The sequence below is a fragment of the Symphalangus syndactylus genome, chromosome 18 (assembly GCF_028878055.3).
Source record: "Symphalangus syndactylus isolate Jambi chromosome 18, NHGRI_mSymSyn1-v2.1_pri, whole genome shotgun sequence".
Taxonomy (NCBI): domain Eukaryota; kingdom Metazoa; phylum Chordata; class Mammalia; order Primates; family Hylobatidae; genus Symphalangus; species Symphalangus syndactylus.
Window position 1 is genome coordinate 26,324,917 of NC_072440.2, and position 16,839 is coordinate 26,341,755.

At 35.5% G+C, this 16,839-nt stretch overlaps 1 protein-coding gene across 11 annotated transcripts in view; it reads left to right on the forward strand.

Annotated features, from left to right (window-relative positions):
* ANKRD31 (ankyrin repeat domain 31) overlaps window positions 1-16,839 on the forward strand; it is a 259,562-nt gene that overhangs the window by 199,473 nt on the left and 43,250 nt on the right. For all 11 annotated transcript variants that reach the window (XM_063623128.1, XM_063623127.1, XM_063623130.1 and 8 more), the window contains 3 exons: window positions 10,477-10,639; window positions 12,197-12,312; window positions 14,305-14,392. In XM_063623128.1, the coding sequence (XP_063479198.1) occupies window positions 10,477-10,639; window positions 12,197-12,312; window positions 14,305-14,392 (367 nt within the window). The remainder of the gene's footprint in view (window positions 1-10,476; window positions 10,640-12,196; window positions 12,313-14,304; window positions 14,393-16,839) is intronic.

Below are 16,839 nucleotides of genomic sequence, written 5' to 3' on the forward strand. Positions count from 1 at the left end.
AAGAACATAACAAAGATGTTGCTCTCACTTCTTTTTTATTTTTATTATACTTTTGGGATACATGTGCAGAATGTGCAGGTTTGTTACATAGGTATACACGTGCCATGGTGGTTTGCTGCATCCATAAACCCATCATCTACATTAGGTATTTCTCCTAATGCTATCCTTCCCCTAGTCCCCCACCCCCTGACAGGCCCCAGTGTGTGATGTTCCCCTCCCTGTGTCCATGTGTTTTCATTGTTCAACTCCCACTTATGAATGAGAACATGCAGTGCTCTCACCACTTCTAATCAATATTGTGCTGAAGTTTCTAGCCAGTGCAGTAATGGAAGAAAAATAAATAAAAGACGCACATGTATTTGGAAAGTAAAAAGTAAAGCTGTCTTTGTTTCATATAATATGACAATGAAAAACTGCTATTTCATATGACATGATAAAATAATTTACTAGAATTAATAAGTGAATCTAACAAGGACTCAATTGTATTTGTCTATACCAGCAATGAACAATTGGAAGTTGAAAATTTAAAAATACCATTTATCATTATATCAAAATATTAAATAATTGGGGATAAATGTTACAAAATATGTCCAAGACCTTTACACCCTTACACTGGATACCTCAAAACATTGCTGAGAGTAATTAAAGAAGACCTAAATAAATGAAGTGATATATTGTGTTCATGGCTTAGAAGACTCAGTATTTTTCATATGTCATTTCCACCCAAATTGATCTATAGATTCAGTACAAATACAATAGTCTTAACAGGAATTTTTGTAGCAATTGTTAGGCTGATTCTAAAATTGATATGGAAATCAAAATAGCTTAAAATAGCTGATACAAATTTGAAAAAGAATAATATTGGAGGATTTATATTACCTATAGTGTGTAGATATGTATTCCATAGCTATAGTAATCAAGACAGTATGTTACTAGCATAAGTTAGATTAGGATTTCTGAACCTTGACATAAATGACATTTGGGGCTGGATATTTCTTTCTTAAAGAGTGCTGTCCTGTACTTATAGGATGTCTCATAGCTTCTCTGACCTCTACTCACTAGATGCCAGAAGCACCCATATCCTCTAGTTGTGACAACCAAAAAATGTCTCTAGACATTCCTGAATTTATCCTAGGGGACAAAAATCATCTCCAGTTCAGGAGCACTGAGTTTTACTTATAGAACAATTGAACAAAATAAAAGCATTGAGAAATAGACCCTCATATATGTGTTCAGTTGATTTTTTTTTTTTTTTTTTTTTGAGATGGAGTCTCACTTTGCCACCCAGGCTGGAGTACAGTGGCGCAATCTCTGCCTCCTGCAACCTCTGCCTCCTGGGTTCAGGTGATTCTCCTGCCTCAGCCTCCTGAGTAGCTGGGACCACAGGCACACACCACCACACCCAACTAATTTTTTTGTAGTTTTAGTAGAGATGGGGTTTCATCATTTTGGCCAGGCTGGTCTCGAACTCCTGACCTCAGTTGATCTGCCCACCTCAGCCTCCCAATTAGTTGATTTTTAACAGTGGTGCAAAGGCAATTCAGTAGAGAAAGTATACTCTTTCAGCAAATGGAATTGAAATCCTTGGATTTCCATTTTTTTAAATGAACCCTTAATTTTCATCATATGTAAAATTAAAACTTGTCTCTATTTGGGGATTGCTGAGCTTCCTGTGTCTGGATGTCTAAATCTTTTGCCAGACTTGGGAACTTTTCAGCTATTATTTCATTAAATAGATTTTCTACCCCTTTCATGCCAAATGGTACACTTGGAAAAACAATTTGGCAATTTTTATTACCTGAAACATATTACATATTTACAAAGTATTGGACCACCCCTTGGTGTTTATTTACCTAAGAAAAATGAAAGCTTTTTGTCCACACAAAGACTTGTACTAGAATGTGGATAGCAGCTTTATTCATAATAGCCTCTAACTGGAAGGGACCCCAAATGTCTATCAGCTGGTAAATGAATAAGTTGTTAAAAGGAACAAACTTTTTTTTTTTGAGATGGAGTCTTGTTTTGTCACCCATATTGGGGTGCAGTGTCATGTTCTCTGGTCACTGCAACCTGTGCCTCCCGGGTTCAAGCAATTCTCCTGCTTCAGCCTCCCAAGTAGCTGGGATTACAGGCATGCACCACCATGCCCAGCTAATTTTTGTATTTTTAGTAGAGACGGGGTTTCAGCATGTTGGCCAGGCTGGTCTCGAACTCCTGACCTCAGGTGATCCACCCGCCTTGGCCTCCCAAAGTGCTGAGATTACAGGTGAGAAACAAACTGTTGATATACACAACAATATGAGTGAATCTCAAAATCATCATGCTAAGTCAAAGAGACCAGACACAAAAACTGCATTCTGAGCTCATTCATATGAAATTCTACAAAAAGCAAAATGTAAAGCAATAGAGGCAGATCATTGGTTCCCAGAGACCAAAGAGTCTTGGTAAGTGATTGACTGCAGAGGGGCAGAAAGGATTTTTTGTGATGGTAGAATGTCTCTAAGTCATCATGGTAGTCGTGATCACTTCACTAAGGCTGATTTTTTTTTTAGCAGGTAAAAGGCCTATTTCTTGGTCACATAATCTTTGCCAATCTCTTTGGCCCTCAGGCCCACTCCATCGTGTTACCTGGAGCTCCCTCCCAACTTTAGCTTTAGCTTTTCCTGTTTAGTGCCTTGTTACCCTGTTGCTGTTTAGACTTTTCCTGTGGATGACTGTTACTGAAAAACACTATTCAGGGTCCCATTCTCTCTGAGCTGAGTTCTCTGTGTTCTCCAAATTAATACATTAAGTGAATCTTTTTTTGTATATTAAAGTCGAGGCCTAGAGAAGGCCTCATCTTAACACATTGGCAGAACAGTCATTATTAATACAGCATATGTTTTTAAGACTCTAGAAGTTTACTTCTCTGACATTCACTTTCTGTCTCCTCCATATAATGTTTGAAATAAATTTCTGCAGATTAAGGCCTACATCTCCAGTTTGCTAAATTAATCTCGGGATGGTCTCGGGAATCTGTGTTTTAAAAGAATTCAACAAGTGATCTTACTGATCAATCAGGCTTAGAAACTACTGGATTGAGGTAGCTTCTGACCCCATCTTTTAAAAACAGATAAATAAAATCTTAATAAAATCTAAATAAATAGAAAAATAAAATATTTTATCTTTTCATACCTTTACTCAGACTTCGCTAAGGTGTACAAATGCAGATTTTCTCAAAAGTCTTTGCAGAATACTTTTTCACATGCCATTATCTGCTGTCTTTTCACTCTCTAAAAGAAAGCAGGGTATTATGGAGATAGTTTTATTAGGTGACTACTATGTGCCAGACATTTTACAAAGGCTCACTATTTAATTCTCATAGATAATAAAAATGAAGTTAGAGATGATAAGTAACTTGGCCAAGGATGTAGCTAGTAAGTACCAGGAGTGAGTTTTGTGCTTGGCTTTAAAACAAGGATATTTTTCTTTTTTAATATATTTGTATAAATTTAAAGGGTGCAAGTGCAGTTTTGTTAAATGGATATATTGAGCAGGGATAAATTCTGGGCTTTTAGTGTGACCATCACTCAAATAGTGTACATTGCACTCATTAATTAATTTCTCATCCCTCAACCCCCTCCCACCCCCTACCCTTCTGAGTCTCCAGTGACTATTATTCCACACTCTGTCCATGTGTACACATTATTTGGCTCTTACTTATAAGTGAGAACATCCAGTATTTGACTTGTTCCTGAATTGTTTTCACTTAACAACATGGATGGCCTCCAGTTCCATCCATGTTGCTGCAGAAGACATGATCCCATTCTTTTTTATGGCTGAATAGTATTCCATTTTGTGTGTGTGTGTGTGTGTGTGTGCGCGCACGTGCACGTGCACGTGTGTGTGTGTGTTATTTACCACATTTTATTTATCCAGTCATCCACTGGTGGGCACTAAGGTTGACTCCATGTCTTTGCTATTGTGAATAGTGTTATAGTGAACATTTGAGTACAAGTATCTTTTTAATATGATGATTACTTTTCCTGTAGGTATATATCCACTAGTGAGATTGCTGGATTCGATGGCAGTTCTACTTTTAGTTCTTTGGGAAATCTACATACTGTTTTCCATAGAGGTTGTACTAATTTGCATTCCCACCAACAGTGTATAAGCATTCCCTTTTCTCCACATACTCATCAACATCTGTTGTTTTTTGTCTTTTTAATAATAGGCATTCTATTGGCATAAGATGATATTTCATTGTGGCTTTAACGTTTCTCTGATGATTAATGATGTTGAGCATTTTTTCATATGCTTGTTGGTCATTCGTGGGTCTTCTTTTAAGAAATGTCTATTCATGTCCTTTGCCAGTTTTTTTAATGGGGCTATTTGTTGTTTTGTTATTGTTGTTGAGTTGTTTGAGTTCCTTGTAAATTCTGGATATTAGTCCTTGTTGGATTCATAGTTTGCAAATATTTTCCCCCAATCTGCAGGTTGTCTGCTCACTTTTTTTATTATTTCCTTTGCCATGCAGAAGCTTTTTAGTTTAATATAGTTTCATATGTCTGTTTTTGTTTTCGTTGCTTATGGTTTCAAGGTCTTATGAATTCTTTGCCTAGACAAATGTCAAGAAGAGTTTTCCCTAGGTTTTGTTATAGAATTTTTATAGTTTCAGATCACAAATTTAAGTCTTTGATTTGTCTATATTTGATTTTTTTATATAATTAGAGACATTCTTCTACATGTGGCAGTCCAATTTTCCCAACACTATTTATTGAAAAAGATATCTTTTTCCCAGTGTATGTTCTTGTCAGCATTGTCAAAGATCAGTTAGCTATAGATATGTGGCTTTATTTTTGGGTTCTCTATTATTTTATTCTTTTACATTGATCTATGTGTCTGTTTTATGCTAGTACCATGCTTTTTGATTATTATAACCTTGCAGTATAATTTGAATTCAGGTAATGTGCTCTGTCTAGCTTTGTTCTATTTGCTTAGGATTGCTTCTGCTATTCAGACTGTTTTTTGGTTCCATATGAATTTTAGGATGGTTTTTTTCTCATTCTGTGAAAAACGTTGCTGGCATTTTGATAGGAATTGCATTGAATCTGTATATTGTTTTCGAAGTATTCTCATTTTAATTATTTTAATTCTTCTGATTCATGAACATGAAGTGTTTTTCCATTAGTTTATGTCACCTGCAATTTCTTTCATCCGTGTTGTAGTTTTCCTTCTTTCACCTCCTTGGTTAACTATATTCCTAGGTATTTTATTTTATTTTTTGTACCTATTGTAAATGGGATTGCCTTCTTGATTTGGTTTTCAGCTTGATTATTATTGGTGTATAGAAATGACACTCATTTTTGAATACTGATTTTGTATTCTGAAATATTAGTGCTTACTGAATTCAATTATCAAACCTAAGAATTTTTTGAGGAGTCTTTAGGGTTTTCTAGGTTTAAAAGCATATTGTCAGTGAACAGAAATAAATTATTTCTGACTTCCTCTTTTCCAACTTGGATGCCTCTTCTTTCTTTCTTTTGCCTGATTGCTCTGGCTAGGACTTCCAGTACTAAGTTGAACAGGAGTGGTGTAAGTGGGCATTCTTGTCTTATTCTAGTTCTTAGGGGAATTGTTTTCAGCGTTTCCCAATTCAATATGATATTGGCCATAAGTTTGTTGCATATGGCCTTTATTATTTTGAGGTTTTTTTTTCTACAATGCCTAGTTTGTTGAGAGTTTTTATCATGAGAGGATGTTCAATTTTATCAAATGCTTTTTCCACATCTATTGAAATGATTATGTAATTTTTGTCTTTAATTGTGTTTATGTAATAAATCACATTTATTGGTTTGTATATGTTGAGCCATCCTTGCATCCCTGGAATACAACCCATTTGGTCATGGTGTGATATCTTTTTGATGTGCTGGTGGATTCAGTTTGCTAGTATTTTGTTGAGGATTTTTGCATCTATCTTCATCAGGGATATTGGTCTGTAGTTTTTGTTTGTTTGTTTGTGTTCTTGTCAGACTTTGGTGTCAGGGTGATACTGGCTTCATGGCATGAGCTAGGGAGGATTCTCTCCTGCTCAGTTTTTTTTGGAACAGTTTCAGTAAAATTGGTACCAGTTCTTTTTTGTATGTTTGATAGAATTTACTGTGAGTTCATCCTGACCTAGGCTTTTTTTTTGTTGGGAGGATTTTTTTTAGTGGTCTGTTCAGGATATCTAGTTCTTCATGGTTCAGTCTTTCGAGGTTTTATGTTTCCAGGAATTTATCCATTTCCTCTAGGTATCCTAGTTTGTGAGTATATGGTAGAGTCTGATGATCTTTTGTATCTCTGTGCTATCAGTTACAATGTCTTCTTCATTTCTCATTATGTTTATTTAGATATTCTTTCTTCTTGGTTAGTCTAGATAGCAATTTATCAACTTGTTTATCTTTTCAAAGAACTGACTTTTCAATTCAGTGATCCTTTGTTTTTGTTTTGTTTTGTTTGGTTTGGTCTCCATATCATTTAGTTCTACTCTAATCTTTGTTATTTCTTTTCTTCTGCTAGCTTTGGGTTTGGTTTTTTCTTGTTTTTCTAGTTCCTTGAGGTATGATGTTAGGGTGTTAATTTGTAATCTTTCTATTCTTTTGATATAGGCATTTGATGCTATAAATCTCCCTCTTAGCACTGTTTTGGCTATATCCCAGAGGTTTTGGTATATTCTGACTCCATTTTCATTTGTTTCAAAAATTATTTTAATTCTTTCTTAATTTTGTCATTGAACCAAAAATTATCTAGGAGTGTGTTGTTTAATTTCATGTATTTGTATAGTTTTGAGAATTCCTCTTGATATTGATTTCTAGTTTTATTCCCTTGTGTTCTGAGAAAATACTTGATGTGATTTCAATTTTTTTCAATTTTTATTGAGGCTAGTTTTGTGGCCTAACATATGGTCTATTTGGGAGAATGTTTCATGTGCTGATGAGAAGAATGTACATTCTGCGATGTTGGCTAGAATGTTCTGTAAGTGTCTGTTAGGTCCATTTGGTCTAAAGTTCAATTTAACTCCTGTGTTTCTTTCTTGATTTTCTGTCTCAGTGATCTGTCTAGTGCTGTGACTGGGGTGTTCAAGTGCCACAGTATTACTGTATTGCTATCTGTATCTTTCTTTAGGTTTAGTAACATTTGTTTTATGAATCTGGGTGCTCCAGTGTTGAGTACATATGTATTTAATATTATTATATCCTTTTGTTGAATTGATATTACCCTTTATCATTAGATATCATTTTCCACCCCTTTATCTTTTTTTTTTTTTTTTGATACAGAGTCTCACTCTGTCACCAGGCTGGAGTGTAGTGACGCAATCTCAGCTCACTGCAACCTCTGCCTCCCGAGTTCAAGTGATTCTCCTGCATCAGCCTCCTGAGTAGCTGGGATTACAGGCGCATGCCACCACACTCAGCTAATTTTTGTATTTTTAGTAGAGACGGGGTTTTACCATGTTGGTCAAGCTGGTCTCAAACTCCTGACCTCATGATCCACCGGTCTCGGTCTCCCAAAGTGCTGGGATTACAGGCGTGAGCCACTGCACCCTTTATCTTTTGTCTATGTGTCTTTACCAGTAAAGTGAGTTTCTTGCAGGCAGCATATAGTTGGTTCATTTTAAAAATCCATTCTGCCTATCTATATTTTTTAAGTGGAGCATTCAATTCACTTATGTTCAAGGTTAATATTGATACATGAGGTTTTCTTCCCATCATGTTGTTATCACTAGTTGTTTTATGGATTCTTTGTTTCTTCATTTTTTTTCTTCTGCGTCTTTGTGATTTGGTTCAGTTTTTTCTTTATGCTATGCTACCTCTAGACTAGTAGAAAAACTAAGAGGTTATCCTTAATAATTTCTACTGGCCCATTTGCTCCTAAATTTATCTGCCTCTTTATCCTTGGACATAAGCAGAAAGATTAAAAACATACTTTATCCACTGGCATATAGTATGTCTCCATTTTAACAAAATCCTGACCATTTTTTCCTAACTAGAAAGTTTTTCAGTGGTAAGTTACTTGCTTGCCTCTTGCAAGTGGGATCATTGTTTTTCACTAATTGACTTATAATTTTTTTTTTTGAGACAAGGTACAGTGGCACTATCACAGCTCACTGAAGCCTCAACCTCCCAGGGTCAAGTGATCCTCCAGCCTCAACCTCTCAAGTAGCTGAGACTAGAAGTGTGTGCCACCACACCCAGCTAATTTTTTACTTTTTTATAGAGAAGAGGTCTCACTGTGTTGCACAGGCTGGTCTCGAACTCCTGGGCTCAAGCAATTTCCTTCCTCAGCCTCCCAAAGTGCTGGGATTACAGGCATAAACCACTGTTCCTGGCTGACTTATACCATAATCTGGTTAGTAACCATTCTTTGCTTTGGTCAATTATAAATTTATTTTTAACACACAATTTAAGAGTTACTCAGAGCAACCTTATTTGTATTAGATATTTTTTTCTCCCAAAATATCACATCCTCTTTGACCTTAGTTTCCTTTTAGCGAAAATGATGGGGTTTCTAAGTTTCCCTCTATCTTTAATATTCTGTGAAGTTTGTCATTTAGTGTACAAGTGGCCAACAAACATATGAAAAAAATGTTCAGTATCACTAGTCATCAGAGAAGTACAAATCAAAGCCAGAATGAGATATCATCTCACACCAGTCAAAATGGCTATTATTTAAAGATCAGAAAATAACAGATGCTGGTAAGGTTGTGAAGAAAAGAGAATACTTATACACTGTTGGTAAGAATGTAAATTAGTTCAACTACTGTGGAAAACAGTTTGGAGATTTCTCAGAGAACTTGGGACTACCATTCAACCTAGCAATTCCATTACTGGGTATGTACCCAAAGGAAAACAAATTGTTCTACCAAAAAGACACATACACTTGTGTGTTAATTGCAGCACTATTCACAATAGCAAAGACATTAAATCACCCAAGGTGACCATCATTGGTGAATTGGATAAATAAGATGTGGTACACATATACCATGGAATACTATGCAGCCATAAACAAAAACAAAATCATGTCCTTTGCAGCAACATGGATGCAGCTGGAGGCCATTATTCTGAGTGAATTAATGCAGGAACAGAAAAATCAAATTCCACATGTTCTCACTTATAAGCACAAGCTAAACATTGGGTACACATCATCATAAAGATGTGAACAGTAGATACTGAGACTATGAGATGGGAGAGAGAGGGAGGAGGGCAAGAGCTGAAAAACTCACTGTTGAGTACTATGCTTACTACCTGGGTGATGGGATGATTCATACCCCAAACCTCAGCATCATGCAATATACCCATGTAGTAAACCTGCACATATATCATTTGAATCTAAAATAGAAGTTGAAATTATTTTTTTTTAAGTTTGCTATTTAGGACACTTATTTCTGTATGGAGAATATTAAAATGGGTATTAGGTTTCTAGGCTAGTTCATAAAACGTCCTGAACAAGTAGAGTACATAAAATATTGTCCAAATAGAATGTTATTCAACTATGTCTAATCACAATTTATAATGTTTTTTGTAATATAGCCCTGAAGCAACTCTTAGCCCACTTTTCTACCCTATCCTCCAGCAGCTTGGGGAAAGACAAGAGGCTGTGTTAGAGAGATAGATTAAATCCTTCTGGGTTTCAGAAATTCCACATTAAGATGCAAATGGCTTAATCTGCACAACATCTAGATCTGTGCTGCCCAATATGGTAGCTACTAGGTACTTTTGCTATTTAAATTTAAATTAGTTAAATAAAAAATTGATTTCTTCAGTCACATTAGCCACATTTCAAATGCTCAAAAGCCACGTGTGACTAGTGGTTACCTTATTGGACAGAGCAGATATAGAACATTTTTTTTTTTTTTTTTTTTTTTTTGAGACGGAGTCTCGCTCTGTCCCCTAGGCTGGAGTGCAGTGGCACGATCTCGGCTCACTGCAACCTCTGCCTCCCAGGTTCACGCCATTCTCCTGCCTCAGCCTCTCCGAGTAGCTGGGACTACAGGCGCCTGCCACCACGCCCGGCTAATTTTTTGTATTTTTAGTAGAGACGGGGTTTCACCATGGTCTCGATCTCCTGATCTCGTGATCCGCCCGCCTTGGCCTCCCAAAGTGCTGGGATTACAAGCGTGAGCCACTGCGCCCGGCCAGAACATTTTATTATCACAGAAAATTCTACTGGGCAGTACTGATCTAGAACTGAACCTCCCTATGCCTACTTCTTACTGCAATGAAGGCAGCATATTGTACTTTCATGTCTTTGTGTTTGGTTCTCTTGTGAGGACTGATCAGTTCAAATTGGATTAGTTTGCAATTGCCGCATCAATTTTAATAAAAAATTTTCTTGACCTTAGTTTGAAAACGTTCTTTTGATAGCTTTTAATGCTTGGCAGTGGTGTTTGTGATGAAAACAGAAATTATTCATCTTTGGTGTCTGTAGAGATAACTTTGAAAAAATACTTTGTAGGCAGCTGAGATTCTACTACAAAATGGAGCAAACCCTAATCAAAAAGATCAAAAACAGAAGAGTGCTTTGGATGAAGCAGATGATGAAAAAATGAAAGAATTACTAAGATCTTATGGTGCTATTGAGACTGTTAATAGAGATGAGAGTGATGCTATAGTCAATGGTATGTATATCAATATTGCTGCTATTTTATATAGAGATATATCTCTGCTTAGGAAAATCTTCTGATTTGTTGTGTAAATTGTTTCATAACTTGGATAGATGTGTCCTATGTTTATTAAACTCTTCAAAAGCCATTATTTATTTTTAGAAATTGGCATTTAAAATTTGGTTTAATTTATAGATCATATGATCCTACTGGATTGGAGTTACATGTTGAAATGAAACCTATAGCACTCATCAAGCAAACATTAATGTCCCTAACATTGGGTTTGAGTTAGAGATGTAATTGAAGCCAGGCAGATCAGTTTAGTTGTAGTAGAGCTGGAAAAGGGTGACATTATACTGAAATTTTTGCAAGTAAGATTCCATTACTTCAAAATTTGTAATGATTCATACATCAATTGGATTCATGCCAACTTTTAAAGAATCTAGTATTCTAGCATATTAATTTGTTAAAGGAAATCTACTTGTATATGCATAATATATATTACAATGAAAAGAATATTTCAGGGGAATGTACAATCAGGCAAAATTTTATGAACCATTTTAGCAATACTTTATATTTTATTAAGTATTGAGGAGAGGGAATTGTTCTTCCTTTTCCCTCATGCTCAAACCTTGACTCATAGAAGAAGATACTCAGGAATGTTATTCTCCCCATGAGGGAGAATGCTGGGGAGAGCAATTGTGTCACACACTTCTCCCCTAGCCTACCAACATCCTTACCAACTGTTGATTTCCAAGGAAGAATTACTGATATAATTGGTCAGAGCTAAGGATATTCATTGTGTTATATTTCACCAGTGGGCTAGATCATGGATAGGTCAAAGTCAAGAGTGATAGAAAGTTCCTCTTTTCATTGCCTGCTTCCATATAGTAAGTCCATAGGGTCAGGGTCTTTCTTAGAGGCCCAGCCATTTCACTGTCCCTCTTCACAGCTATACCTGAAAGTTCCCGTGATTTAGATTAGCTCAGCTTATCAGGGAAGTCTTGCATTTGGAGTTGTTGATAGATCTATTATAAAGTGATAGATATATTCCCACATATCTACTGTTTCTTGTTTCCTTGATCAGGTACCCCAAAGGATGAAGAATATAGGGTACAATGATAATATAGAGAAAGGGACTCCAGAATGGGAGTAAGGTCCAAGAGAACTTTACAGAGGCAATTAATCAAGTCATATTGGTTAAGAGCATGGACTTTGGAATCAGATAAGATCTGGTTTCAGTTCTAGCTGTGTGACATTGGGCAACTTCTTGAACCCCTTAAGCCTCACTTTCCTCTTCTGTAAAATTGATATAATAAACTACCCACTTCACAGGTTCATATGAAGATTAAATAAGATGATTTATGGAAAGTTTTTGGCACCCAGCACATGACAAGTGCTCAGTAAATGCTAGCCATAAGTAGCCAATTAATGATGATGATGAGTGCTGATTAAAATATTATAATAGTTGTAGACTTGACTTATCCTCCTCATCCCCATCACATTAAAACTGAAAAATGAAACTATATTTTTGCACATTCTTATTATATTTTCTAATTTTACTTTTTAAAGAAAAAATTCCTGCTGTCCGGTCTAAAAGACATAAGCAGAGTTTTTGTGATGATGGCAAAACTATTGACTCATCTTCCCTTTCACACCAAGAAAGATCAAGCAAAAGCCTTTCTGTGGTGAGTGAAGTTAAAATTACTTTGTTCATCTTAGAAAATGCCATTCTTTGAGCCAGCCAGTTAGTTATTGGCTAATGGCAGTACTTTCCATTTTAATGATACAAAGATTGAAATTTTTTATTATAAGAGATAAGATAGTGAACAGAATGGGCTGGAAGTTATGCTGTGTGGTTAACTCTCAATTATCTGCTTTGAATACAGAACTATGGAGTAGCTGCTATCCTTTATACCTAGTTAGAGTTCTTTGGATACTTCTTGTCCATAGACATTGCCACTGTCATAAATGTGTCTTCACTCACTTCCATAAGTGTCTAGGAGATACAGGATGTAGAAAAGATTCTGGAATCCAGACAGAGAAGGGGATTAAGCAGCCTGGTTTAGCTGCCCTCGATCCCATATGGTTTATAGTAATAAACTTTGCTGCGAAACTCATCATGTAAAGGTAGCTTTTGAAAAAAAAAAACATAGCAGTTACTTAATAAGATATACATATTGATTGAAATTCTTAGTTGGACAAAAACACAAAGCTTTACTGGACACAAAATCTTAACCAAGGTAGCATCCTCAATGAAACTTTGTTTTGGATAAGTCTTGGCTCATAGTGTCCAAGACTGAGCACATCTACAATATGAGCAAAGCAGAAAGGAAAGTTGGTGCCAAAAGATGTTTTCTTTATCCTAATCTGTGGATAGAGCTTAGCCTGGGCACAAATTCTGGACTTTTGTTTGCTTTTATAACCATAAATCATTCACTGTGTAAAGCGGTAAACCTTAGTGTTGTTTTTATTTTTGCTTGTTTTTTATATTTGTATTTTATAATTTCACTTTGATGCATTTAATAAATGACAGCAGTAAGATTGCTTTACCAAATAATTAGATTATTTTATTATGTGCTTTTAAAATATCTTTTGTGGGCACCAAAGTAAAATTTCAGGGCAACATACTTCAGAAGGCTTTGAGGACCTACATGTTTTAGAAATGAATGTGTATGGAGAGTATATTAAAGCATAGGTAATATGAGTCAATCCATCAGTCATCATTAATGGAGCAATAGCTATGAACCCACAATGTTGAAACATATACAAATATAAAAGGCATGCTTCTGTCTACAAGATCTCATTGTCCTGATGAGGAAATATAATGTATAAGATATTATTATGTTAGTGTTAAATTACATAGCACCGAATTTCTTAACTCTGAGAAAAAGGAAATCAGCATAGATTGGATAAGTCAGAAGTTTCCTGTATGAGATGGGTTTTATATGATTATAATATTCACTATTTAGTGGATTCTTACTTTGTGCTGACATTGTCTGTAGCATTTTAATGTGTTATACAATTCAGGCACAGAGAGGGTAAGTAACTTGCTGGAGTCACCAAGATAGGAAGAGGTGAAGCTAGGATTTACACCCTGAAAGTCTGGTTCTAGAGCCCACTCCACAATTCTCTCTCTCATAGGGAAAGAGGAGGATCAGGGCAGAGTGAATTGAAAGCATTCCAGGCAGGAAGATTAGTACTGACAAGGGCATGTAGGAGTGGTATTAAGTCCGCTTTGTGAATTTTTGAGAGCATAGTGTTTTGTATTTCTAAAATTATGTATAAGATTTTAATAGTGTGCAATGAAAGTCATAAGACCTTAAAGTGAACTTGTTATATATATGCACTTTCAATATTATGTGATTTATTTTTCGCCTACACCTATAGTTTCAACAGAAGTCAGTAAGAAATTGATTTCTTATGATTGCTACTTTTACATTCTATTTTCCAGGAGATCTACTACATAATTCAAAATATATTTGTTTGTTTTTGTTCAAATCTGCAACATTTATACAGTTAAGCTTATACAATGTATGAGTACATTTTGAGCATAAAGAGGAATGAGCATTTTTAGGAACACTTTCTTTAGTATTTTATTTACTCTGTGTTTGTCAATGGCATATCAGAGAGCATATCTACCCCTTTATAATGAAGTTTCAAATATTTTTATCTGACAGCATCAGACCCTCAGTGCCATTCTACAAGATATAGAAGAAAAACAAGAATATTTATTAGAGTTTGAAATAAGAAACCCTGAAGATGCAGGTAAATATAGACTCATACTCAAGTATGATATTTTCAGATACCCAAGGTCATCATCTTCTTAAGGTACATATTTATTTCAAAGCTCACAAAGGCTGAAAAAGTGGTCTTCTATTTTTATGTGAGAGGATTTAAAGTGCTAGGAATTATTAATATCATTAAAAGTAGACTTACTTAAAAAGTAAGTCTAAAGTAGACTTGTAATGATAGCTAAAAGGCTGATTTTATCATGATGCAAACCAGTAGTTTGTGTTGTTAAAGATACTTCTAGATGCTGGCGGGCACCTGTAGTCCCAGCTACTCAGGAGGCTGAGGCAGGAGAATGACATGAACCCTGGAGGCAGAGCTTGCAGTGAGCCGAGATCGCACCACTGCACTCTAGCCTGGGTGACAGAGCGAGACTCCGTTTCAGAAAAAAAAAAAAAAAAAAATACTTCTAGATGTAAAGTGCTGCATGAGTAATTTGAGAGACATTCAGAACTATGATCAGAGATAAGCTGTACCAGTGATATGTTTAGATAATCCTATGACAGAAAATGTAAGATTGTGACAAGAGATGAGATTATGTTACCCTGTGGGTTGTCAGCTTCACCCAGCTATGGTAACCCTTAAAAGTAGATCAGAAATAGTGCAGTGGAAGGTGGTGCAGCAGTGACACAAGGTAAGCAAATCCTCCTACTTTGAGAAGAGCATATATAACCGGTGGATGTCTTACTGCAAAGATATCTTCCTGTTTTCAAAACACTGAAGATTCAAAATAGCACATTAGACTTTGATCCCTGAGCTAATAACCTTAATTTCTCAAACTTCAGTGAATATATGCAAGCCCTTGATGACTCGCATATGTATTTTTTGAGTTATGATTTATAAGGTGGAAAGTAGTTCCTGATAAATTCAGATCTGTGAATGTAAAAATTAATTAAAAGTAGTAGCTAAAACTAAGGTAATTTAAAGTACCTCATCAACCTTTTGTATAGCAGGATATAATTGTTCATCTCTTGTCCTAACTCATGTTTGTATAGCCTTTAAAAAAATCATCTCCTTTAAAATTTTGCACATTCTACTTTTCGTCCTGGCCTAACATGGTACATGTTATGTTTGGAGGAAACTAATATAAAATAATTCATACCCCCAAACAAAAATGTACAGTTAGTATATTTATTTCATTTACTATTTGTAATGTCTTTTGCATCCAAGATGATTTTTCCAAGTTTACAATTTTTTCATTATGAAAGTCATACAGATATACTTTGAGAAAAAGAGAAAAATGCTAAAATTAGCTACTGTCCCACCACAATATTTTGTTGTTTTATTTCCAGGCCCCCCTCCCCACATATTTTTTTGTCTAAGAACATAGTAATGCAATTTAGACCTCAATAAAACTCTTAAAAACATAGTTTTGACCATGATATACATGGTAATTTTGCATTTTTTTCATAGTCTTCATTCTTAGTGTTTAATAAATGTTCCACAGTTTCCCGAATTTTTCCCTTTTTGTTGAAAATTTGATTTCCAATTTTTTGCTGTTCTACAATATGTAGCTTTTTCCAGATGTATTATCTTCTTAGGAAAGATTAACAGAATTGTGACTATTGGGTCAAATTATATAAGCATTTTAAATCTATTGATTTATATTGATAAATTCTATTTTATAGATACTACTAATTTTCACTTTGGAAGTGAAAATACTGATGCTACTAGCAGTGTACACATTAGTGTCTTTGTGTACACTGCTAGTAGCATCAGTATTTTCATTTTAAATAACCTTATGAGTTTAATAAGAAAAATATGCCTGATATTTTCATTTGCCATGTTGCTTATTAGTGGTACTTTTTTTTGAGATAGAGTTTCACTCTGTCACCAGGCTGGAGTGCAATGGTGTGATCTCAGCTCACTGGAACCTCCGCCTCCCAGGTTCAAGCGATTCTTCTGCCTCAGCCTCCTGAGTAGCTGGGACTACAGGCGCATGCACCATGCCCAGCTAATTTTTGTATTTTTAGTAAAGACAGGGTTTCACCGTGTTGGTCAGGATGGTCTCGATCTCTTGACCTTGTGATCTGCCCACCTCGACCTCCCAAAGTGCTGGGATTACAGGCATGAGCCACTGCACCCGGCCCAGTGGTGCTTTTTCACTAGTTTTATTCCCTATTTTGAGAACTGTTTCTATTCTTTGTTTATTCATCAAGTGGAGCCTATTTATATAATACAATTATTTACCCCTTTTCTACCATAACTGCTGCAAATACTGTTTCAGCCACTTATCTTTTTCTTTGCAATGTGTGTTAGTTTTTGTTTAAATATATACAATTACAAATTCTGTATAGTAAAAATTCATTGGCCTCTTTCTATTTATTTGAATGCCTCTAAAATTAGGAACTTCTCCCCACCACCCCCAGGTTTTTGTAGTTTAATTTTATTATATTATAACCAATACATTGAATAATCTTGAT